The sequence below is a fragment of the Poecilia reticulata genome, chromosome 21 (assembly GCF_904066995.2).
Source record: "Poecilia reticulata chromosome 21, P_reticulata-male-v2, whole genome shotgun sequence".
Lineage (NCBI taxonomy): Eukaryota > Metazoa > Chordata > Actinopteri > Cyprinodontiformes > Poeciliidae > Poecilia > Poecilia reticulata.
In genome coordinates, this window is record NC_088850.1 from 7,084,639 (window position 1) to 7,111,937 (window position 27,299).

Sequence of the window (27,299 nt, forward strand, 5' to 3'; positions counted from 1 at the left end):
GGAGAGCAATAAATGATCAGGAGAATCAAGGCGGAGAAGACGTGTTAGCTGGTTGTCAAGCAGGTTGAGACGATGGTATTAAAAGTCCGCTGATGTCTTTCTGCTAGGCACTGCAGTGAGCTATGAGTGAAAGATGATAGGTGAGAGAGAAAAGATAGATTGGACGGGGAGGGAGACTGAAAGGGGGAGACTGTGACAAGCAGAGAAGATAAGCTATGGGTAAACAGTTCACGGCAGATTTCCCTTTAGAGGTGATGAATGACAACAACTGCTCACCCCTTTGCTCTCTTTCTCTCTCTGCCGCTCTTTTTGATGACTGCCTCGTTTTCTTTCCCATTGCTTTTCTTCTCTGTTCATTACAGAGCTCCACACTGAGCAAACAGTGTTGGAACACAGATGGCAAGCGAGACAAAGGGGGAAAAAAATCACAGTGAGGAAATAGAAATTGATGTTGATGAAACAATAAAGAACGAAGGGAGATGGACTTCCATTTAACGGTGACAGCGGAATCTGGGAGAGTAATTGTAAGAATGATGAGGAGAATGAGCTTTTTAGATAGTCAGATAATAAACTGGCGGGGAATCCAAGCACTTGTTGCAGCTCTTGGAGTGAAGGTTGCAAATGTGGAAACTGAGCTTTGGTTCTTTTCTTCTATGTCAGACAGTTCCTATAGAGTCTGGAAAAGTATGGTATGGTGAAAAGAAAATGTTGCCAATGCCAAAGTCAAAGACTTGCTTGTTTCAGTTTCCCTGCTTGAACCCATCAAATTTATATGATTGGACTAATTTTTGCTATTTCGCTAATTTTTTAAATGACATGCTAATTTTTAATTCATTTTTGTTATTAAGATGTTTTGAAGCTGAAAGCTTGAACTCATCCTGATGCAGCATTACATACTGGGAACACACACAGTAGTGATTTGAACAATGCAACACAAATTCAGTTAAAAGAATGACAGAGTCCCAGACTTCTGTTTGCAATTTTTAACACTATGTAAGCTACTGTGTGGGATTACAATAGGCTAACTATTTCCTTTATATATCCTACACATATAGTTGATGTGGAATTACAGTGACAATTATGAAGATAATGAAAGCTAAATTTGACTCCTTCTTTCCTCAGGTTATATTTGAAGCAGAGGTGTCGGACAGCAAAGCAGGCTTCATCGCCATAGATGACATTCAGGTGCTCAGCTATCCATGCGGTGAGTCATTATCATGCCAGCAATTAGTCCTAGTTCGCTGAATAGAAGCTGATAGCTCTGGCCACTAATTAGACTGTACCTAGGATGGTTTCTGTTGCAGCTGAACGGGTAGATAAGTAGGAAGGTGACACAGAAGAGGACGGATGCTGCAAAAAGAGAAAGACAAGCAGCAGAGGCATAAAAATGGAGAAAGGGGTTGTGGGAAAAGAAAACAGAAAGATAGAGGGAACAGGAGAGGGTGAAGCGGGAAATGAGACAGTATTAGGGCAATCATGGAGAGAGAAGATTCTGACCACTCAGCGTTTTCTCCCCCCCGTTTAACCCAGAAGCACACACGGTGCAAAGACACACACAGAGCAAACAGTCACTGTCTTGTCTCTGCGCTGACAGGAAAGAGATTGGAGCGACGATCCATTTTAAATTCTGGCTACGTCCTAGGTCCCCTTCTTTCTTTCCTCGCTCGAGTGTTTCCTCACTGCTAGAGGCGAAAAAGAGTTGTGACGACAGTCTCACACTGTTAACAGAGAGGTCTGCTAATCTAAGGCCACAGGCATGTTCCTTGAAGGTCCTCATGTTAGCAAGAAAGCCATTACAACGTAGTTTGCTCATCTGTTTGATTGGAGCAGAAATCTTTCAAGACAATTCTGTGTCTTAATGCATTTCATTGATTGAAAGTCACAAAAATAAAGTGTCTTGTACCTTTTCCTTCTGGAGTTTATCCCTTAGGTCTCTCTCTCTCTTTGTTAGAGCTTGTCGTTATAAATACATCGGTAACCCCAGACAACAAACCCTGGTAATATAAAAAGAGGATCCTCAGACCTTTAAAGGCAGCAGGACTCCTAAGTGGAAGGAGCAAGTATTCTAAAAGGAATTAGGACTTAGTCTCCACAGTAGAAGCATTCATTCTCACAGCTGCATTTCTGGACACAGGTTTGTGTGTATGTGCATGTGTGTGTGTGTGTGCACATTTGCATGAACACGCGGGTGTGTGCGGGTTTTCAGTTACCGTAGGAGATACAATCTATGATTGCAATCACACCACCAGAATAAAAACGTCATCGCCGAAATACATTTTCTTGGTCTAAATAGCTTATTTCATTTCATTGGATTGTAGTTAAGAATTGGTTACTGCTGAAATTACGTATACTGGATGTGATGTTTATTTTACCTCAGGGCAATTCAGTGCTTTGATTTTCTCCAACTCCAATAAAATCTAATTGCAAAAAAATAATGGAACATTATGTTTCAAAATGTATACGGTGTAATAACCTGGGCTGTTTGATATCTCATTTAACAGTCAAATAGAATGAAACAAAAACAAACAAACAAAAAAACCCACACACGAATAAAAGATTAACTATTTCTTTGACCCAATTTCAGATAAGTCCCCTCATTTCCTGCGTCTTGGGGACGTGGAGGTGAATGCCGGGCAAAATGCCACCTTTCAGTGCATCGCTACAGGAAGAGACACGTCGAGCAATAAGCTCTGGTTACAGGTAAGGTCAAATGCAGACACTAACATAAAAACACATCAAGATGAACTCTATTGTTCCCCAGGTGGCTAGAAAAGAAAACTGCAAATATAATCAATAGAAATGCAAAAATAACCACATATATCTAACCTAGATACAAAGATAGGCTTTTACACTGTTTTTGGGCCTCTGAGGTCAATTTATTAACAACGCTACTAATTTATTTTTTTAAATTAACTATGTTTTGGGAACATTTATTTGGTCCATAACACAGACTGCTGATATGTGCAGTGGATCTGAGACGCTGAATATTATCAAAGTAGTTTTTTTATTTGTATTTTTTTTTATCTCACCTGGGTAGCTTGACTATATGGTTTATCAAACACATAAAACACAATTAAGTTTTAAGTTACGAAAAATTAACAATAATTTGTTTGGAAATGGGGTACTGAAAAAAATAATATAACATATATTTTCTTTTGTCCCCAGTTATTTTCTCATTTAAAGGATTAGTTGCAGACTAATCAAAACGTACAATACACTCCACACTTAATAGCACCTCATCTGTAAAAGCTTATACATTTTCTTTTTAATTCACATTGCTGTGTCTGGCACAACTTCACCGAATCTCCTAAAAAAATTGTCTCTCGGTGCTTCAAGTGTTGCCGGAGTCTTCACCTAAAAACAAATTATTGTTTGCAATTCCTATTAAATAAATGTATTGAAATACATTCCCAAATCTACCTTTTTAAGTTGAGGAATTTGAAATGTTAACTCAACGATTGCAGTTTCTCTCAGCCACCCTTTAAAATGAGAAGGACAATGCAGCATTACGTTAAAGCGAGGCAGTGTGTTGATTTTTATGAAGAAAACTGCTACAACACACGCCGCTGTTCCCATACAGAACCTACAGTACACATCTTTGGAGCAATAATTAAAAAGGTGGAAACAACTAAAACTGCCACAACAATGCTGGATGAGGACACAGGTTTGTTTTCCCATCGGTGAGGATAGTAAACAAATTTCAAAGTTTACTATTGGAGAGCTGCAGCAATTTTTTCAGCATGAAATTATGGTACTTCATTAGAGGATGAATTTATTTTTAGACTTCATGCAGATCTTCCCTAAGGGTGCAAATAAAACATGATTTACTTATCGTCTTTGTTCTTATCTTCCATCTGTATGATATTGTGCATGTTTGTCTTTAAAAATGCTTTTTAAAAATAAAATTTTATTTGTACAGGTAAAGATATGCTAATATTAGACATTAAAACACAGAACTGATATTTTCTTTATTGTGTGAGATTAAAGAGATCCTTATTTGTCCTGTTGGGTGGCTTGACAGTTGCAGTTTTAATTAAATGCAGTTTATTTATAAAACAAACGCATCCAGTGCAGTTGTCAGTTCACTCCAGTTTTATACACATAACATAAATTTAACTGTCTACATTCTATAAATAGGTTGCAGCTGTAAATTCAGTCAAGGACAGTTCATTATCCCAATTTGGAAAAAAGTTTGCCCTAAGAAAACCTTACCGATTGCATCAGGTCAGTGAGTTTTTAGCAATTCTTCCATTCATTAACGAACATGTGGTGACAGCTGATTGCAGTGAGTTGATAACTCTGCAGAGGCAACACCTGGCAACAGTGGAAAGGAAAGACCCTTTTAATGTAACTTCTACTGTTAGCAGAAACGGACGTTACATGCAGTTAATAGCAGCAATAAATGCTTTTACTGCATAACTGGACAGTAGAAAAGAGCAGATTGATGAAAAAAGTGTCTCTCAGCAACCTATGTTTATAGCAGCATAATACATGAATAGCTCAGGATAACCTGCTACACGCACACAGAAGAAAGCCTTAAGCATCTCATGGACAAAAAACTTCATTCAAGATCTATAAACTTGTAATGAAATGAAAATTTGTCAGTCCCGACTAAATCTTCAATAGTTGAAGATGTAAGAGATAAAATAATAGCAACACACGCCACAGTTACAGTAGCTAAAAGTGACATTCTACAGAGATACGTCTAAATATAAAGTGCTAAAGTCAGAGTTGTGCGCTTAGACACACACGCACTCACTGCAACTGTAAGCCATACATCTAGCAGCTGACATGATTAAGAGTTTAATGGCTGCTGGTTTCATTATTGCTCCATTGTAGTCATGACCTTCAAACCTGCTTTCAGTGAGGCAGAAGGGGTTGAGAGTGTGTGTGTGCTGGTTTGTGCGGTCCAGTACTGACATGTGACCTTGATCAACTCATTTAAACTACCCGGCCTCTGCAGAATGTGATTTATCTGCTTGTTTTGTCTCTTCTCCAGAGAAAAACTGGAGAAGATATTCCTGTGGCTCAGACCAAAAACATCAACCACAGGCGGTTCGCTGCCTCCTTCCACCTCAAAGAAGTCACTAATCAGGATCAGGATTTGTATCGCTGTGTCACCCAGTCAGAGCGTGGCTCCGGAGTGTCTAACTTTGCGGCTCTTATTGTGAGAGGTGAGATATAAATGTTTTTGGTACATGTAGAATTTCCTCATCTGTAAGGTAATTTTTTTTAATTTTATTTTTTATCTCTACCTGATGAAGCACCGCTTAGGACAATTGTTTCTACAACTAAAGGCTTTCGAATCCTTGCTGCATGTTCACTAATGCTTCTTTTAGGACATGGGAGTCTCCAGGCACATGACTGAGCTTAATTAAAATTCAGAAGGCTCCGATACAACGACAAATCAATTATTGACATTGTATGACCCCCATTAAGCCCAACCAAACCACCATACATGTACAACCATTTCCCAAGCTTTCAGTTCAAAAACAGGACTAGGATTGAACTTGGACACAAAATAAACTACATAAAAAAATAATCCACACCATTAGCTTTAAAGCGTGTGAGCCATTTCATTATCTGTAATTGATTATCATCAAGATTACAAGAAATGAAATGAAAGGTTTGAAATGGCTCACTTTCTAAAACAAAACTAACCCTTTTTAGACTCCTGATGTAAGATAAACAGCAGAAAAATATTGAATATTTTACACAATAAGCATGTATGCTTGTAAACTAGTTGTATAATGTTGCCTAACTAAATCAAATAACAATAAATTAATATTATATACATTATTTTAGCAGAATAAGAAATATTTACAATTTGTTTTGTTTATGTTTTTTGCTCTTTTTTGTTGTTTTTTTCTAAATCTTTGTTCTGCTACTGCGATACTGTGAAACTGGTATTTTTCTTTTACCTCGGGTCATTATTCCATGAAATTCTCAGAACATTGCATGCCTACTCATTACAAAACCGTTAGCCCGAGAACCAGTCATAAGCTTTGCACATTGTCATTTTTTTCTTGACATTGTTACTAATAAAATGATCTTAATCATGTTCATTGCACAATATAGAATATAGATATATACATTGTTCAGCTTAACACCTGAAATATCTTATAAACTGGTTTGTGTCCTTTATCTTTTTTGCTTGATTAATTTACATTGTTTAAACCACCTTAAATAACTATTTTTTTTTATAGCTTCAAATGTCTAATTCCCTTACCAATCAAGTACAGCTCCTCTGAGTCTGACTGATTAAATGTCAGTCATTACCACAACATTTGCTAATGAGCAGAGCTCATGTGAGCTTATGTAGATCCATGTTTGCCAGTCTTGTGGCTGAATGTGTGTGTGTGTGTGCACTCACTCCGTCATCGTGCGAGTTAACTCCATTGTTGTCTGCGTGCACATGTGTGGGCCGTGGGCGGGTGTGTGTGGATAGGAAACTGTGTGGGCCCTAGCTGTCATGTGCTTCTGACATGTGGTTAATAAGGTGTCACCAATGTGTGTTTGAGATGGGATGCTTTATTCATTCATTTTCAATGGCTTACATATTCAATTCATCTCCCAGGGAGAGACGGAGGAGGAGGGTGGAGTGAGAGGGGGGTAAAGGAGAAGGAGATTTGGGGAGAATGATCTGGCAGTGACAGTTAAAGGGTGGTGGTGGGGGGAACGGGAGGCAGGGGGAGTAAAGAGAAGTGTGAGGATGGTGGAAAAAGTTAAATGTAAATAGTCGGCTCATTATCCGAAGGATATCCACATCGGAATGAAGAACATGTCCGAATATGTAAACAGCACAGCAGAGTCGTATTTATTATTCTGCATAAAGATGACAGAGGAGGAAGAAATAACAAATCAAAGCTGAGGTGAGCATCGTGAATATGAATATTAAATAATCTACCTCACATAACGGCGCGCTCGCAGTGTCCGGTGGCGAGGCCTCAGCTGTCTGTGTCGCTTGACCCCATTTCTGCCGTGACTGTGGATTCCAATTCCCTCCGGAAATAAATCGATTTGTTCTTTTCTTTTGATCAACAAAATCTGCCAGGCTTGGCAACGCATTTGTGGATTTACTAAGAATAAATAAGTGGCTACTGTTTATTTATCTGGAACGTCATTTCTGAAAACAAGAAAAGGCGAAGATGAGAGGGGTGAGGGATCTGCACGGCAGGAGCCGTGTGTCTAAACTGGAAAGGAGAAGCAATCTACAAACATCAGTCGAGGTTCTTTCAGGTTGGCGCTGCTTTCTGCTTGCAGCCACCAAAGAGGATTTTACAGCTTTGAGGGTTATTGTTAATATTGTTGTTAGAAAGACAAGACAGTAAAAGAACGGAAACTCCGAGTATGCATGTGGAAAGAGAGCAGTCTCATGTTTATTTATTAGAAATAAAAAATATCAGGCTGGGGATGAGATGGGGGATGAGAGCCAGATAGAAATCAAAGAAACAGGGAATATGTTTATTTTCTTAAAACACACGCGTGTTGGAGATTTAAGGCTCCTGCCGGACGATGACGGCCATGAATATGGACATGTTCGAGCTGAAATGGTACAATTTTTTTCTTTGAACATTTTACTCGTTAAAATGTATTTATTATGAAATTGAGGCCAGTGAGAGAGCGCTACAAAGTGGGGTATTACTTGAGGAGTCATGTACAAGATAAGAATATGAAGAAGAGGAAAATGGAGAAGCAAAAATTGTGTATGTTTTAAAGATTTGACATTAGAACTCTCAACCAGGTTTCAAGCCTGATAATTGTATTGAATTAGTTAATATCACGCTTTTGACACAGAGATGATCCAGCGTCTGCATGCAACGTGTCTATGGAGAATGGCTAATTAAATATATATTAAATCATTATGGCAGCATTCATGTATGCAGTAATATCACATTAGCAAAGAACAGCCTGGATGCAATACTTGGTAGTCTACAATATTTGAGGTGTTATGCCTTCAATCCCACCTGCCAGAGATGTATTACAGCAGTTTGATGGACTTTCTATATTTATTCCCACATTTGAAATAGATCTTATCAACCAAGACACTAGGGCTGTAGTGATACAATAATCTCATGATACAATATGATACATGATATTCTGCTCACGATACAATATATTGCGATATTCAGCAAACGATACAATTCGATACACTTTTGCGATTTTCTGAAAGATTTTAGAGGGACAGAGTGATTTTGGTGACATTTTGTGATTGTTAGAGTTGGATTGAATTAATTTAACTGAAAACTGATTCACAATACCTGGCTCTGGTTGGACATGGACACAGACTCAAAGTCGACAGCTGGACAAAATGAATCAAAGAAGTGGTGAGAAGACATGTTTCTTTTAATTGAAACAGTACTTGTAACTGTAACTGTACCTTACATGCATTTTTAAAGTAAATAAAGTTCACCAAGTACCTGCTCTGAATAGTTTGATACCTTTTTAACCTTGACACTTAACATCTGAAGAAATCACTCTAAGCCTGATGACCTAATCACTCTCCCAGTGAAGCAAGCAGTGAGAGAGCCAGGTGACAGTTGGATGTTACGATACTTGCGGATGAATATAAATTTTTTTCTAGGAAAGAAAACATCGATATATATTGTAAAATTGATATTATTACACAGCCATACAAGACACTTAGGTTCACAAGGTGGTGAACACATCGTAATAACAATAGATTTCCACAGTAGCATTGCAATCCTGTACATCCTTAATTTTTACCATCGCCATTCAATGTTACAATATCTAATTAATCTTGTTTGGCAACCCACTATCCAGAATTTTGATATGAAGCAATTAAAGATTACAAAATGGGTAAAATATCTTGAGGCAAGTTTTAAACTACAGATATATTTCAGCACGAACAAAAACTGTATTGTTGTCCACTAGCCCTAAGCCTACAGTTCCAACACAGATGGATGAATGATGGCAAGCTGCAGTCCTGCCATTCCAAGTTTTATTGCGGATAAACAGCATGAAAAGTACAAGGGAGTCCGACTGCACGTTGTAGTGTGTGTATGTATATGTGTGTCGCTTTAAGTTTGGTCAGAGGCTAGGTCTAATAAAGCCGTGCCCTCTGGTTCCCACTGTGACAGAGTGCATCATCATGTTGGCTTGCAGTTTACCCACACACACACGAACACACGCATACACACATCGCCATGCCAGCTTGCATTACGCACAACTGATGGCCTAAAAATCTCTTGCAGTGTTACTGTCACACAAGCGAACGAGGACGAACACGTTTGCTGTGCTGATTTTCATACCGCAAACCTTGACACATGACCATGAGCTAAGAATGAGCTAAGAATGTCCATTTCTTCCAAATCACTAAATTATTTCTTCCAAAAGCCTTCTGCTCAAATCACACACACAGATGCACAAAAACCATAGTTTCTTTCTTTCTTTTTCAAGAAGCAGTGACAGTTGGAGCTCCAGGCATTATAGAAAGCCTTCTAACACGGTTTGCTGTTGTTGCAACACTTACACAATCCTATGTTCACTTTTTCCCGGGTCAGATGTCCTGCAGCGAGTTTCCTGGTGATGTTGGCAGCGGTTTGGGAAAGCTAAACCTTATTGACAAGGTTGCTGATGATGGTCAGCAAAGCACAACATGCCTCATGGGTCCGAGTCACAAATGATTTTTTATTTTTTTGCATGCCCTCTTACTTTATGTTTTTTGGTGTTAATATCACTTTATAAAGCTTATAATGTGGTGTCCTCTTGCAAATTTGTACATATATAAATATATGTATTTTCTTGCTAAGTTTTCTGGAATAGGATGAAAGGCATTAATTTTTGATTTTATAGATTAGGTCAGGATTGATGAACTCATTTTGAGGTTTTCCCCATGTTCATCGGTTTTGTCATTATCATTTACATTCGACCCAAAAACTTGAAAAATGATTAGACAGTTCACACATGTGATTAATAATATAAAACTTTGTGTCAACAAACCCACCATGAGATATTGCAAATTATGCTACTGATGATTTGTTGTTATTTTTTAGGTCAACTGTACAAATGACAAGGGACTAAATGGAAAAAGAGAAAATTTTCATTTCAAACCAGCTTTTGTTTTTTCCCTCAAGAGTTACTTAATGACCCAGTTAGGTTATATTAGTTATTTATCATTTATATATTTAATAGATCTTAAAGTGGGACACTTTATAATGTTTGTGTGTTTCGCTTAATATCCAAGCTAAAAACAAACAAGAACCCAGTTTCTTTGAAATATGCATCATTCAGTATTCACTTCAATTCTTTATCTCATCCTCAATCATCTAGTTGTTTACTTTGTTTACTTGATAGTGTTGCTAGTTGACATATTGTTGACGTTGTTGGTTTTCTGAAGTCACTTCGACGTTCATTATCTGGATTCAGCTCCATCCGTCTGCGTGTGTATGTGTTTGTACACGTGCGTGTCTGTTTGCATGTGCTGTCAGACTTCACTATTTTATCTGTTCTAAAAAAGCCTCTTCCCAGCATGAACCCTGCTGACAGCCACATTCAGCACACAAAAAATTGCCAACACACACTCACACAAGAAAAGAGGAGGTGTCAACAATGCAAAATATGACTAATATTGGAGCAAACGCACATAGTAACACCAGGTGCTTGTATTTAATTTTGATAACTTTGATATATCTGACATGGAATTAAAAAAAATAAAAAATAGGACCTTTTCCTGTCCTCATACAGAAAGTGATGTTTCCTGCGTGAGGATGTGTCTTGGAGATAAATCTCTGTGATTTACGGTTTGCTTGGCAGGTTGCGGTCCATGCACGGCTGGAGTGATTAATGCATGTATTGATGTACGTATGACTATGTGTCATGCAGATTAATCTGTCAGTCACACAAGTGTCACACTTTGCACTGATCAGATCATCACAATCATTTTCATGTAAAAATAAACACAATTTATTAACTGGAAACAGTGACGCGTATATGCATTGTGTGATCTATGCAATTAGTGAAAGGGAAAGTCATTGCAATACTGATACTTCTCACATTTTTGAGACATTCATGTTGTGAAGTTCGTATAAATAATGAGATGAAGCTACAGAGGAATAGCCTGCTTCAGAAATTTCTCCTCACGTCAATCTGATTCCAATTTAACATTCCGGTTTCCTGCTTGAATGAGCGCACACATTCCAACAACAATCTCACAAGTAAACATACATTATGGCCTCTAGGCTCTGACCTCCTCACTCCTTGCAGAATGCATTTGTGCAGAGATATTGGGAAGCGAAGGGTAAATATCATTCCCGTGAATCTGAGCCTGCAGGTAGATGCTGGTGTAGGGATAAGCAGGCATGTCAAGTTTGAATGTAGCAAAGCTCCTTGATTTGAAATTTATCAGAGGATGTACCAGAACAGAAATGACAAGTATTCATCGCTCTCTTGCAAGGTCAAGGTATTCCAACAGTATTGAGTTCATGGTACACAAGTTATTTCATTGCTAGCTTAATGAATGCAATTAGAAATAATAATAATAATTCTTATTTTTTGCTATTGTTTCATATTATAACGGTGTAATATTGGTTTATAGTCTGTAATCCATCTTCGGAAGCACATTTAAACGTCCTGCTGTTCTTTTGTTTTCTCCTCAGAGCCGCCTCACCCTATTGCTCCGCCCCAGCTGCTTGGTGTCGGCCCTACATACCTGCTGATTCAGCTCAACGCCAACTCCATATTTGGTGATGGACCCATTATACTTAAAGAGGTGTGTTCTTTATGAGAAAATCTATCATTTCGAAGCATTGTACCTATGTGTATAAATCAAGCTGTATTAGCATTTATCAGAAGTGCGTGTAATAAGTTTTGAAACTCTAACATTTTCTTTGAGAAAGCAGTAACATTTTTTGTTTGATTATTTTCTTCAGGTTGAATACTGGATGACGTCAGGCACCTGGACTGAGACTCATGCTGTGAATTCTCCCAACTACAAGTTATGGCACCTGGACCCAGACACAGAGTATGAGATCAGAGTGTTACTGACGAGACCAGGAGAGGGAGGGACAGGAAAACCAGGACCGCCTCTCATCACTCGCACCAAATGTGCAGGTAAGGCAAAGATAGCATGGTAAATTAAAAGCTTTATGCATAAAGCTCAAAAAATGAGACTTTATCTGTAAATATTTGTTCCTGGTGCTTCTTACACCTTGGCTTTTATTGACTCTATCAACTGCTGCCCTTTGTTTTAGAGTTTTTTTGGAGGAGAAGAGATATTTGAACAGAGAGTATGCATGCAGAGTATAGAGTGTGTAGTGAAAGGCTAAATTTAAGAGGAGAGGGGGAGGACGGTAAAGTCAAACTCAGAATACGGTTGCTCAGATGAAATTTTTCTCCTTTCACTCCTGGACTGTTTTTTTCATGTTTTTACTTATTTTAGCAGCTCCTCCCTCTATATATCCCCCCTTCTTTCATAGTCATTGGCTTTCCACCCTTTCTCTGCGCCTCCCTCTCCTCATCTCCTTCGCTCTCTGTGGATCAATAGACGGAGGGCAGAAACACTGTCTGACATTTGTAGAAATAAACGACTGAAATATAAACACAGCTAGCCTGGGGGAGTGAGACAGCATGGGCAAAAAAAAGGTTGATATGAAAGAGAAAGAGACAGAAATAAAAGCAATGAGTTTGAATGAAAAACAGAAAAAGAGAGCAATGGAGATATGATGAAAAACAATAAGGCTGGGAAAGAAAGAGAAAAGAGAATCAGAGTGGGGCAAGAGAGCAGGAGGCGAGAGAATGATGAAACTAGGGAATGAAAATGAAAGAGATGAAAACTCATAACCACAGGGCCTGACTGATGTCTGCCAACCCCTCTGTGTGTGTGTGTGAGTTGGTGAATGAATTTGAATGAGAGTGTGTGCGTCTGTTCTTGTTTATTGACAAAGTCATAGACTTGTTCAGGCGACTCATCTATTGAGCAGCTTCCTGTTTAACAGGAAGAGGAAATTAATCTTCTTACTACTCTTCCAAGTGGAACATTTCCGCATTAAAGCCTCAGATTTATTGTAATTCTGACAATGTGCTGGGACAGAATAAAGTCAAATCTTAATTTAAATAAGATCCGACTAATTATTTCAGTGATAATCAACAAGGAAAGATTATTGTTAATGCTTAGCGAGAATTTTGGTATCAGCCCACCCTGAGTTTAATTATTGCAAATGGATATTTTACTTATCATGGAATAAAAAAATAACATATTAAGATCAATGCAGTACGATATATGCATTCTATTACACTCAACCACAAATGTCAGTATATAATATATACTTTAGGTGATAGACCAATACAATGAAAACATTCACATATCGATAAATTAAATCCCAAATTATAATTGGTACAAACATTTACCTGTTTGTAAATTAATTTCACTGTAATTTTTGTAATTCTATCAAGGCCTTTGAGGTTTGTTTTACCAGAGTGCTGAAAACAAATGCCACACCAGACATGTCACAGATAGCCTGCTGGAGTAGTTTAAAGCAGAATGGCACTAAATAAGAATATCCACACATCTCAAAGGATAACCTGGAATCCATCTTCTGAAAAAAGAAAACAGCTTAGTGCATCTTCAAACCTATCAAGATATTTAACTAAACTCAGAGGCATGACAAGAGGAGCATTAATGAGACACACAGCAGAGAACCTTTGATTATGCCAGAGGAGCTGTAGTGATCCACAGCACAGGTGGAAACTCTGTTGACAGAATAACTTTTAGTCATATTTTCTTAAATCTAACCTTTAGAGAGGCAGAAGAAACTAATTGCTTAAAGAAAGCCCCAAGAAGTATGATTTACAGATAGCTAAAGGAGATGCAAACACATCCACAAATTGCTAACACAAACATGTAGAAGACAATACTCTTCTCAAAGGAGATAAAAACTTGTTTTTTGACCTACATGCAAATGAATAAAAGTAAAATTACTCACTAAACCAAAGTTGAACCATTGTGATGGGATTATCATTCTGGGGGTATGCTTTTCTTCAACCAGACATAAGAAAGTTGAAAATTGGTGATGATATAGATGCAACCAAATGCAGGCCAACCATGGAAGGCAAGCAGTGAGAGGCTGCAAAGACCTTATAATGGAGTGGAAGTTTACTTTTTTAGACTTTAGTGTCCTGAAGGGGAAATTCGCTTTACACATTCCAGCCCCTGTGTTCATATCACTAAGTACATAATAACAACCAGGTAGACAAATACCATGAGGCATAACATCACCACACAAGATACAACATAAAAAATCTTAAACTTGCTCTAGAGACATACAACTTAAGTCTCACATTGGATGATTCATTTTGCATAACAGCCTTTCTATAAAGTATTATTTTATGTCATATTTTAAGATTATTTTCACACATTTATTAAAGTATCCCTTGTGTACTTTACACTTAACAATTCTGCAAATCTTTGCATTAGTCTGTCGGAATAAAATTCAAATTCCATGAAGATTTGTAGTTGTAACACGGTATACTGTGTATCTATTTCAGTATGACACATTGTGGTTTTATGATAACTAATGTTGCAAACATTTACTCAGCAGGGTGCAATAACTGCCATGACTCTCCACATGTAGCTAATGAAACTGGGTTTTTTCTGTGATTTATTCCCCATTGTTTTAGCCTTTAAGCTAAGCTAACCAGCTTCTGGCTGTATCTTCTCATTTACACTCTTTGCCGCATTCTCATTTAACTCTCAGCTAGGAAGCAAAATAAAGCTCCTTATCATTAAAAGCACATTTTTATCTGCATCACCCAGTTTAAAAAATATATATGAACCACTTTGCTTTTGCCAGGGTATATGAAATAAAATTTTGTGCACAATCTAGTCTCTCTTTACTTTAAATGAGTAAGCGATAAATATAGTTATCAGGCAGTAATGATGCTAAGCGAATATTATCGCTGAGCTCTGCTTATTCTATTTTTATTAAAAATATATCTTTATTTTTTTTACTTCATCTATTTGAGGCTATACTCACACACATGCAAATTCATGTACACCTTCAGAATTTTATTACGTACGTTTGTGTTAGTTATGAGACACACAGGCACGAACCAGAAATGTTATTTAAATGGTAATGATTCCTTTGCTTTTCTGTTTGGTTAAGTTTGTCTTATCCCACCACCTGTAGTTTGCAGAATATGATCTTTTATATGTTGAAGACACTGGAACATACTTGTACAGACAAACTTGTGCCCAATTGTCAGGCAAAAGGCTCAACATGCCACTGTATGAAAGACTGTTTAATTAAAAACCAATAAAGTTAATAAAATCCTGCTGAGATGTCACACACTCTGCTGAGCAGTTGATGTGATTTTATGCTGAAATCTATTTTCATCACATTCGTTTCTTAGTTTTCTACCTTTACCCTTTTTGATGCTCTATCTTTCACTACACGCTGACTTTTCTCAATTTTTCTTCTTTGGTAATATATTGCTCTTGTCTGAAGGGTGGAAAATAATCAACTTGATGTGAAGAGCATTGAATCCATGTGCAGCGTGTGTGTTTGTGCCAGTGGAGAAAATGATAAAGTGCCTTTTACTCCAAAGCTTGACTGTTTTTTTTGTTGTTGTTTTTTTGGTGAAACCTCTTGGTCATGGTCAGAATAAAGACACATTTACACATGCACAAGAAACAAAGAAGATGGCACATATGTAACATAATTTGATATATTGCTGAACAATATAAGACCATTTTGTAATGACGATAATATTGGTAAATATAGCCGATATCCGTTTTAAATTTTGCCATTCTCTTTTCTCTTTTTCTTCCTACAGTCTGTGACCTTTAGCATTTTGGGCAATATCCTTTGTGCTCAGTGTGAGCATCTGTTGCGGTAGGACTTGGTCCAACTGGGTCAGTTTTTTCATAAACATGAAAAAATTATTGCACTCTTAAAAAGTCTATAAATATTGCACATATTGGTGTTTTGAACGACAAATATTCCCCAATATATTGTGGAACCCTAACATGATACATGTTGTACAACCTGTATTATTTGAATTTATGGACAAAAACAAAAAATATTAATTTTTAGACCAAGAACAGAAAATCAGACCACATTTGTGCCTTTTTCCAACATTTAAGGACAGCAGCTATTAGTGTAAAGCAGAACTCGATGATCATGCATCGAAACATGATGCCACAAATCTAATGGGGGTTGTCTTCATGGCAACTACTGTAAAATGTGCCCTAATACTAATATTTCTCAGTCCCAACACTGCAAATACAATAATTATTATACACTGCAAATTGCCCATTTGAATATGCCAAATCTATTTGCTCATCAATAATACCTAGCCTTGAGAGTGACGGAAAAACTAACAAACAAAAAAGAAATCTAAGAAACAAACCAACAAAGTCTTAATTTTTGTAGTTTGTTTGTAGAAAAATTATTTCTGGAGTAAATGTTTTTAATTTTAACTTTTGTGGTGCCAAGTTAAAATCATATTTCATTTAGCGTCCAACTGAAAAGCACTCGGTTGCACACAAACATCAACCCGACATGCAGAGACTGATTGGATGCAGTCAGTTTCATTTGTCTTCCTCATGACAGTGAAAGGATTACCAGGAACTAATTGGACAGATTAACTTGGATTTAGCAACATTTTCTCTCAACCTTTTCTTTTTCGCCCCCCTCCTGTCCATTCTCTCCGCCTGTTCTTTCTTTTCTGCGTTTTCCTTGATCTTCCCTATTTTCTGTTCAGTTTGACGGTGTAGCTGTTTATTTGTTGGCTCTCTGTTGTTTCATGTTGAGAGGCATGGTTGTGTTCCCATTTGCGTAGTTTAATTTCATTTAGTTTCATTTCCTTTGCTTTTGTTTTCCATGCTTTAATTCCCACCTCTGGATTCTGCTGATATGAAGCTTTCAGTCCTTGGTGTTATTGTTAGTGTTTATTGGTATTGTTGTTGTTTTCAAAGCTCCATCTGTGAAGAACAAAGCCTTTTAGTTTCAACATGAATCCAGCCATTTGTCAGTCTACAGGAGGAGGGGAAAGGGACAAGGCATGCTCTGTGGTTTGCCTTTGGATTTGGTCCCATTTGACTTTGGCCACCTTCCAAACTAGTTATCGTCTCTCACCCATTCCACCTCTCTCTCCCCGTTTCTCATCTTCCGCGCTCTGCTCCTTTTATCTGTCCCTCAGTCCATCCACAGTTTCACTTCGTTCTATCTCTTTCTTCCTTTCTCTTTTCTCTCCTCCTTTCTTGCTGTCTGTCTGTCCGTTTTTTGCTCACGTTTCTGCCTGCTTTTACCACCTACAGTAAATAGAGATAAGCAGCAGTGCATTATGGGTTAGGATGAGAATTGGGTTTTGAAATGTCTGTGTGGGTTGTGGATACATACAGTACTTTGCAACAAATATCAGTGCCTCTTTAACTTTTTCACCTTTTATCAAGTCACAATCTCAAACGTTGATACATTTCATTAGGATTGTGTGTGATAGACCAACACAAAGTATGTTGTAGCTGCAAAGTGAATTAACCCTTTCATGCATGAATTATGATCCTTTGTGTCAGGATTTTTTTCCAAATTTCTTTTGATTTTCTTAAGGCATAACATAAAGGTAGGGAAAAAAATTTTAAATTTTTTTATTTTTAATTTTTTTAGGTGATCAATTGTAATTTTCTTCAAATACAAATTGTTATTTGAAAAATACATCAGTGGTATTGTTCTTTAGGGGTTATCTGATGTTACAATTTTATTTTTTACCTGCAAGAGTCGTCTACAGTAGAAGAAGGGACCGGGTCGGTCGGCATGCTTTTTTTGTCTGTCGGCCATATTGGATTTAACAAAAATAATTTCTTGCATTTAACATAAAAATCCACAAGAACAAGAAAATGGCTTTTAGAAAGCTGAACACTAGTGACCACTATGCATAAAAGGGTTCAAAAGAATGATTAGGTTTCAACTTCTAAAAGTAGCAAAGAAATCTTTGTTGTTTGTTTGTTGTTTTTGAAATTGTATGTAGGTATATATGTGAGTTTCCATGTCACAAACATCTGCTCATATTCTGGTTTAATGTCTTGCTCGTGACCATCTCACTGCAGAGAGATGAGATGGTCACCATCTCATCTCTTGATGCAGCAATGGCATCAAGACACCAAAACAGATCAATGCTACTTATTACATTGCTTGATGTGTGAGTGTGTGTATGTATGTGTGTTTCAGCAGTGCTGTTTATGGGAATGATCACAGGTATTGATTTTAACAGACACAGACAGAAAAATGACCCGAGACAAATGAGTAGAAGACAGAAATAGAGTGAGGCAGGTGGAGAAAGCAGGAGTTTTCCCTCTTGCTCCATTTAAATGTCAGCCATCCAATAACTGGTTAAAGCCAAAATGAAATGCTATGACCCTTTCCGCCATTAGCACCCAATAGTGCACACACAGTACATGAATAATATTTGCTCGGCAGAGAATTGCCTGCATAACCTTTCGTCTCCTTTTAATATTTTTTCCATTTCTTATCATTTTATTGGTAAAATATTTCTATTGAAATGGTGTAGCAACATTATTATTATTGTAATGTACTCTTGGTGTGTGTGTGTGGTTGGAGCTTTGAAAGATTTGTGCTTGCCCTTGACAACAAATTCTTATGGTGAGCTTTAAGAGAGGTGAGCACACACACACACACACACGCACGCACGCACGCACGCACGCGCGCGCACACACACACACACACACACACACACACACACACACACACACACACACACACACACACACACACAAATGCCCAAACCTACCTGCCTCGATTTAATCTTTATTTTTGTTGCAACCTTAAGTGTGAGTGTGTATTTGGGTAATAACCGAGTGCAAGAGTGTGTATGGCCAGTTTCAGAGGCAGTGTGTGTGAGTGACAGGTAGATAATGGGTTGTCAAGAGGAAACAACTACTTTGTGTCCTTGTGTTGTCTCCTCTGAAAGGAGGTAAAAAAAAAACGTCTGGCCAAGACAAGGAGTAGTTTTAAAAATTACCTTTATTGTGAACTGTTTTTATTTATGAGTTCTCAAAAAAACGTATAACTTATCGAACAAGAGAATTACAAGAATTGCAGCTGATCTTTGTCAACATTTCATGTTCTAATTTTGAGATTGTAGTCGTACTCTGGCTTCCTCCCACGCTCCAAAAACATGCATGTTGTTTAATGTGGACATGTGCGTTTCAAGCCTTCCTTTTCCTCATTTAAATCATTCAGTTGTGGTTTATATAAAGTGGAACCGCAATGCTTTGGTCTGAATTTCTTGTCATGGTAGCTCCACAGGCGCCTCTTTTACCCCTGTTCTGAGCTGGGTCTCAGAACAACTCGCTTTGGTGTGGTCTCTTTAAATGCAACTGAGACACTTCACACGCTGTCCCCCCCTCCAGGTAACAGACCGTTCCACTTCAGCCACGTTCAGCCACGTTTTTAGTTTGATAGCAGAGACGTGATGACCTGGCAGCACAGAAACATCACTGAATGGATTTGAATCATGTGTTCTCCAAGACAAAAACGGCAGTAGCAATGCCAAAACATTGATGTACTGATACTATTCAAAACTCGCGGTTTGGTTATGTCCTCAAAAGCAAGCACACAGTGCTAATATAAGCAGAAGTAAAGACGCTACCGTTATCAAAGTAATGGCCAGAGAGTCATATCTTCACACAATACATTTCTAAAATAGTTTATTTCAGCATTATTTGGAGCTTCACGCTTTTCTGTGCCTATAGTTTTCACAGACAGAAGGTACTGACCCATCCAGGTCTTCCAGCAAATCTGTCTTAATACTGGTGGAAAAACCTCTTGTAATGAAATTAGATTTTTCTCAGAAACGTACTCTTGTCAATCCTCTTTGTTTGCTTGATGCACTTGAAAGACAAGTGATTCAATACAATGATGTTGGGGGAGAGCGTAATGAATTGTGTGGGTTAATACACACAATAACTAAATATTTGACTTATCCACTTGTTGCTTCAACATCCTTGAACTTGGACTATAAAAACCCATGTGAGAAATAAAAGTGACAAATTCGCAAAACTGGTCCTTTTTTAGCAGCAAATACTTACATAATAGACAAAGACACATACTAGGCAATAGAGAAAATAGAATATATCCACACAGCAGTGTGAGTACAGTTGATTTGCTTGTGCGTCGCTGTAAACTCAGAAGATAATCCTTGCATTTCCTTTTGACATGCCCTTCTGCAGAAGATTTCATCATACTTTATGCCTGCTGATCAAGTGGTCACTTCTGTCTGAGAGGCAAAGACTTTCCATTGTTACTTTGTCAAAGCTAATTACACGCTTCTTGACAGCATGATATCTTTTCTACTTGGAGAAATACTTCCCAAACTTAGATTCATAAATCTTTGACATTTCCCTAAGATTTTAGCCTTGTCCGCAGCTGAATCTCAGGAAAACCAAAAGCTGATAGTCATTCTTGTAAATAAACTGCTTGGCATGAAGTGGACTCATGAGTGATAAATCAACAGAGTTTGAGTTTCTACTCCTTTCTCCAAGTGTACTGTATGTGTGTGTGTGTGTGTGTGTGTGTGTGTGTGTGTGTGTGTGTGTGTGTGTGTGTGTGTGTGTGTGTGTGTGTGTGTGTGTGTGTGCGTGTGTTAGGGCTGGGGGTTATTGATCCAGTTAAATGAGCCAGTTAAGGTAATTAAAGCCTTGGGCAGTGAGGAAGGAAAGTAGATTATATTGACAATAGCAGTCTGAATCCACATAAAGGATGGAAACCAAAGATATGGCTCACAAAGATATTGCATTTGAGAAATGGGTGAGAGGCAGCACAGAGAAATGAGTGTTTGTTCAAACCTGGATGCGTCATCATTGGGAAATGTTGGCTCTCCACGCCTAGTTGTTTTTGGCAACAGGAAGAACATTTGCTTGAAACCCATACTGCACAGAAAAGAAAGCCTGAGGATTTTTAGAGTTTCTTTTAAAAGTTTGAATCCAATTTTTCATGTAACAAAGTTACAAAGATGTTTTTTTAAGACAACACACACAGTTACTATTTTTTTTTTACATTCTTGTAACACAACTGTGTTTTTTGAGATGAACAATCAGCAATTTCTATCACCTTTTGGTTTACCTTTCTTCTCTCCTTTCTCTTTTGTAGAACCCATGCGTACACCCAAGAGGCTGAAGATTGCTGAGACCAGGGCTCGTTTGATTGCGGTGGACTGGGAGTCCCTGGGTTACAACATCACTCGCTGTCACACCTTTAATGTCACCATTTGCTACCATTACATGACCGCCGACAACCACAGCAAAGCTGACTGCTTGGATATGGATCCTAAAGGTAATACTTATAAAGGAATCAGGCGATCTTTCAGTGAAAATATATGTTGATATGTCAGGATTTCTTGCTTTTAACACTGTGAAGTAAACTAGATATAATAGATATTTAATAAGAAGTCTAGATAAGCATCTCTGTTTATTGGTAAAAAGTTACATTTTGTTTTAAAAATGTGCTCCAAAGTGGTTATTATAAGTTGTAGGGTCGTTGTTTTAGGCATAGACTATGCACAATATTTAAATATTTCATTTAAATCATTATGTGTATTGCAGGTGTCATTCTACATTAGTAGACCAATGTAATTTGAAGAATTATTTATGTTCCCTCTAAATGGTCTGGAGATGTATTGATTTTTTCCCATTGATTAATCTGACAGAACTGTAATATCCAATTATTCTGATGATTTATTTCTCTACGAGTTTTATTTCCATGCACAAATGCCAGACCACTCTCTGTTTCTTTAGATTTACAACACAAGTCTTTGCTGCCTTTTTTTTTTAAATTCACGGCACGGAGTCTGTGTTTGAAAGTTGAACATCAGTAGCACAAAAGTCCTTGTGATCTCATCCATTCTCTAAAGTCAAGACGTAAAACACCTGCTACAAACATGTATTTGCTTCTCACACAGATAAAACACTGCATTTAAATCTGCACCTTTAAGGTCTGAAAGTGACAATTATATGAGCTTGAAATAGGTTGTTGTTCGACAATATAATTATTAGTTCTCTTTGTTTTCCTTTCTCAGCACCTCGTCACCTGGTGGGAAGCCTGCCCCCTTACACTAATGTTAGCCTGAAGATGATCCTGACCAATCCAGAGGGGAGGAAGGAGAGTGATGAAACCATTATTCAGACTGATGAAGATGGTAAAAAAACATTTACTGATTGTTGGAATTTGCTTTTTAAAATGTGGTTGTTTATATTACTTTTCAGTCGGCATCTCTTCTTTTTTTTTCTTCTAAATTTAAAAATAAACGCATAACATTTTATGATGCTCGTCTGTTTGTCTTCCTGCGTATGTTTCATTTTGGTCCCAGCTTCCTCATTTGCAGAGCAGAATTTTACTGCTGCTTTTATTAGCACTTACAGATTGTGTCTCTCTGTTTGGGTCAACAGTTCCAGGTCCCGTTCCCAGTCAGTCACTTAGAGCCACTCCATCTGAAGAGACAATAATCCTTTACTGGAAGGAACCAGCTGAGCCCAACGGAGTTATAACACAATACGAGGTAGTGTGATTTCTGGGAGCAGTAGAAGTAGCTAAATTTGTAACATACACTGCCTCATAAATATTAAAAACCGGTTTATGTGCCACTGAATCTCTCCAGATCAACTACAGTGGCGTGCGCTCATTTGACCCGTCAGTACCTCTGCAGCGCCCAGGACTCATGGTGTCATTACCTTCAAATGCCACCCACTACACGTTCGCCCAACTCCACCCAGGTGTTACGTATCAGCTCTCTATACGAGCGTCGACGTCCAAAGGTTTCGGGCCTGCATCCACGCTTAATGTGACTACGAATATCTCAGGTAGAAGAGAGATTTCAAACAAAACAAATGTATTTAACGTCGTAACTGCTGTATGATGCTACTGCTATTTCTCTCTCAGCCCCGACAATAGATGAGTATGACGTGTCAGAGGCATTTCTTAATGAAACTGCAACAACTATCACTGTCCTGCTCAAACCTGCACAAGCCAAGGGTGCACCTATAAGGTATCATTTTCATACACGCTGTATTTCTTGCTTTTGGCATATGAGTACTGAAAAAACTATAATTATTTTTATAATTTTTATAATTAAAGTAATTTTTATAATTACTTTCTTTTTCTCTGTGTATAGTGCATACCAGATTGTGGTGGAGGAAGTAAATCCTCAGCGGTCACGTCGCCAGGCTTCATCCGATTGTTATGAGGTGACAGATATACATCTCTGCTTAGACTTAACAAGCCACATATGCATTTACTTGTGTGCTGGCGAACATTATGTGGAACTCATTACCAGAAAATTGAATTTAAACCTCAGGCAATAATGCAAATCCATTTGCATTATTTATTATATTAAGCGCAACACTTTGATGCGAATGTTTGTAAACTCACATTAATACACAAACTCTGCTTTGGTATATTATGTACTAAAAATATGAAAGCTGTGCTATGAATCATTTATCAGTCACATGTATCGACAAATCTGCCAGCTGGAGATAGGCACCAGCAACCCTCCCGACCCCACTGAGGGACAAGGGTGTAAGAAAATGGATGGATGGATGGATGTATTGACAAATCACCCTTAATAACTCCCAGGTTCCAGTTCCCTACCACAGCGCATCAAGTGGTGGTTCTCCATATTACTATGCTGCCCAGCTGTCACCCAGCAACCTGCCTGAGCCCATCCCCTTTACTGTGGGAGACAACAAGACTTACCAGGCAAGTGTTCTTAAAAAAATGTTTGACATTAAAATTATATTTCAGTGATAATATAAAAACTTTAAATTATCAAAGAAAACGATACAAAGCTTAAGAAAACTGCATCATTGGTTTGTAAAACAATAGTACAAACTAAATAAATAGGGAAATTAAGTTTATGCAATGTAATAAAATCCACTGCATGTGATTACAATGTTTAGCTAGATTCTTCATAGAGAGTGAAGCCACTTATTTAACACTAGATGGGTATCTTCAGCCAGAAAATGAAAAGGGGAACAGGAATAGTGATAGATAATTTATGTCAACCAAGCTATTTAAGAAAGAAGTTCAGTCTTTTTACTTTGAGACCAGTAGGAGATGCTGAGCATGGTGCTGTGATGAGAGGAGTAGGGTTTTTAACCAAGGGACTAAAGCCAAGCTTCAAGGATGTTTTAGGGAGGTCCTGCAAGTTTTAGAGAGTGCAGGATGCAGGGATGGTGGATGAAAATTGTCACAATCACAGGTCACACACCTGGCCTTAACCACCAGAGCATTCCTGCTGAATTTAGTTAAAGATCTGGCTGAACGAAGGTCGAGGGGATGCCTGCAACGTGTGTAGTTGCTGATTGTGCAACTGATTGCGGCTGGTGGGGTTCTGCTCTGGTGTAGCTGTTCTGACTTTACACATCTTGGATCACAAGGGCGGGGATTGAGGCAGGGGATAGGGAACTAGTTGCACTGATGGAACAGACATATTTCTAATGACATTGTATTTGTTTTTGTTTGTTAAACTGTTTAAGCAACGCTAACTAATTTACATCTTTAAAACATGGTAATAATAAATGTGTAACAATCACTGTTTCTGATCTAAAGACTTGTATTTGATAAAGAAAGTGACTGCACTGCCTGAAGTAAAGTTGCATCTCGTGCTGTACAGGGATTCTGGAATCCCCCGCTGGCTCCAAGGAAGAACTACAACATCTACCTTCAAGCAGTTAGCAGCACAGAGAGGGTAAATACACATTTATTGATGTTGTATGAAAATGAAACTTCAGCTTCACACAAGCTGTTATAATTAAATATATTTTAGATGCAGAGTCAAAGAGATGCTCTAATAAGCTCCACTTTAGAAGTTTTATATAGGCAGTGTCTTGAAATCAGAGCACGGAGCTCACAATATGAATACGGTCAATATTGCATTGTCTTCTTAAGAGTTTCTTACAGGATACTGAAAAATGCTCCTTGTGTTTTTTTTTTTTTGTTTTTTGTTTTTTTTTTCCCAGGAAACTAAGACGCAGTGCCTGAGGCTGGCAGCTAAACGTAAGAACACACTGTCATTATTTACATATGTTGTGGAAATAAAAGCCCTAAATTGTGATAATTACAGCTTAATATTCTAGGCATCTGAGAAGGTACATTTTATTAGCCTTTTAGCTTGTCGTATGTTGTTAAATCAATTAATGTTCCATATTTACTCATGTCCAACTATTATTTTGCTTTTTTTTTGTTATATTTTATTGTTGCGGTACACTATGGATAAAAATCTAATGACCTCTCTTACCTATTAGACTAGCTTCAGTTGAGATTGTTGTTTTTATGATTTACTATAATAGGAGTATTAAAGATGACAATATATTATTGCTGCATTTCAAAGTGAAAAAACACGTTATGTCTGCTTATGTACAATTTTAGCATTTGTTTGTGCATACTCTCCAGATAGCAGATTTTACCAGCAGCCATATGTTAATAGATTATCAGTCAGATTTGAAATTGTGAAGAAATAATCCATTGACAAGCCCACACACACGCATGTGCTGTTTTAAAAATGGGTCTAATGGATTAAAATTTTTATCTGTTTAGAGCCAGAAAAAGGATAAACAGAAAAAAACATATTATGTTTTCAATGAAGCTGACAATCAGACACCATTGTGTATCATATATTGATAATAGTCAGGGGATTGTGAACTGTCTTACAATTTCACACACATATTATGTCAAATATCAAATCCACTCCAAAGAAATATTAAGTATTTCCAAACTGGTTTATCCTTTTTTCATTGTTTTGAGATCTACAAAATTTGCTTCCGTTTAAAGAATGTAAAAATAGATTTAAAAAAAAATTGATTATCATGAGGGCATTGGTGCTTTGAAAGTGAGTGAAAACTATGACCTATCCTACCCTTGTTAGCCATCTTGCTGCTGTTTTTCTGCAGTCCGTTAATGTGACCTTGCAGTGCAGTAGGCTCATAAAGCTACAAAATCAGATGACATCATTTTGAGCCCAATAATCCATTACAGTGACCCATTACTGCTGATTACTTAGGTAGATGACAGCCTTACTAACCATCTATAATTCAATGAATTATGTGATAGTGGCATGACATAAAAAGGTATTTAAAAAGAAAACAGTGACCAGAAATGTCAGTTGTTTTTAGAGATTATGGAAGTCCAGCCAGTGTGACCAGGAGATGTTTACTTGTGGACTTGTAAGGAATTTGATACATGGCTAGATCAAAGGTGTGGTTATGCTTCTCCGGTGCCAGTGGGGTGTCATATTTCTCCACCCGTATATAAGACGAACGGGGGACTTTCCTGGGTCATCATATTTCAAGTAGTGCTTGTGGCTGTAGCTGCCAGAACAGGTGGCCACTTGGACCCAAAGCTGCTGAAACAAGCTGGCATTCTGTCCTTCCAGCCTGAAGCGGTCTGAGTAAAGCTGGAAGTCTTTGAAAAGGATTTTTTAATAGCAGACGATAATAGAGAGGAACAAAATAATGGGCAAAGAGGTTGGACGAATGTCCCTTCCTTTCTCTCTGCATGTGTTTGTGCACTGAAGCATGCATCCAGGAGGGAGGATTAAGTGATGGTGGTCCTATTAGGTCATCTGGGGTATTGTGTATTGTGTCATTGCTGCCTCAGGGAGTTGTGTGTGTGTGTGTGTGTGTGTGCGTGTGTGTGTGTGTGTGTGTGCGCGTGTGTGTGTGTGTGTGTGTGTGTGTGTGTGTGTGTGTGTGTGTGTGTGTGTGTGTGTTAGTGTAGTGACCTGGATCATTTTTACAGACATTAAGAGTCGACATTATGAGGTCAGGCTGTGAAGCCTTTCAAGACGTGGATGTTGTCTTGTTTGGTTTCTGTCATGTTGTCTCCTACTGGCTTTTCAAAAGTTGTGGAAAGAAACAAGTTGTTTTGTTATTTATTTAACATGGTTATAAAAAAAAAGATAACTAGATAGATTCAGATGTTTATTTGTATAATTCATCTTAGTGTAAAAAAATAATAATTTTCATTCAAATTGGACATTTTCACTTGATTTTGTTCTTGATTTTCCTACTCATACAGTGTTTGTATGAGTAGAAAAAATAAACCCATTTTTTAGCACAAGTGATATTATAACCCTCAATATGTCTCCATGTGTTAGACCAAGCATGAAGTAAAACTTTACAAACTCCTGTAAATTATCCTTTCATTGGAATATTAGTATTCATGCGCTAAAAGCATACTACTGCTTCCTTTATTCATATGTTATAACATGATAATGTTCAAAAACTTGACAACTTTCAGTGACAGTATATTCTTCTAACTGTATATTCTTCT

At 37.7% G+C, this 27,299-nt stretch overlaps 1 protein-coding gene across 12 annotated transcripts in view; it reads left to right on the forward strand.

Annotated features, from left to right (window-relative positions):
- ptprk (protein tyrosine phosphatase receptor type K) overlaps positions 1 to 27,299 on the forward strand; it is a 102,909-nt gene that overhangs the window by 53,391 nt on the left and 22,219 nt on the right. For all 12 annotated transcript variants that reach the window (XM_008397403.3, XM_008397405.3, XM_008397406.3 and 9 more), the window contains exons 7-20: positions 1,123 to 1,204; positions 2,585 to 2,700; positions 5,000 to 5,174; positions 11,619 to 11,731; positions 11,892 to 12,072; positions 21,126 to 21,308; positions 22,051 to 22,170; positions 22,421 to 22,530; positions 22,630 to 22,831; positions 22,911 to 23,016; positions 23,143 to 23,215; positions 23,604 to 23,726; positions 24,643 to 24,717; positions 24,989 to 25,025. In XM_008397403.3, the coding sequence (XP_008395625.2) occupies positions 1,123 to 1,204; positions 2,585 to 2,700; positions 5,000 to 5,174; positions 11,619 to 11,731; positions 11,892 to 12,072; positions 21,126 to 21,308; positions 22,051 to 22,170; positions 22,421 to 22,530; positions 22,630 to 22,831; positions 22,911 to 23,016; positions 23,143 to 23,215; positions 23,604 to 23,726; positions 24,643 to 24,717; positions 24,989 to 25,025 (1,696 nt within the window). The remainder of the gene's footprint in view (positions 1 to 1,122; positions 1,205 to 2,584; positions 2,701 to 4,999; positions 5,175 to 11,618; positions 11,732 to 11,891; positions 12,073 to 21,125; positions 21,309 to 22,050; positions 22,171 to 22,420; positions 22,531 to 22,629; positions 22,832 to 22,910; positions 23,017 to 23,142; positions 23,216 to 23,603; positions 23,727 to 24,642; positions 24,718 to 24,988; positions 25,026 to 27,299) is intronic.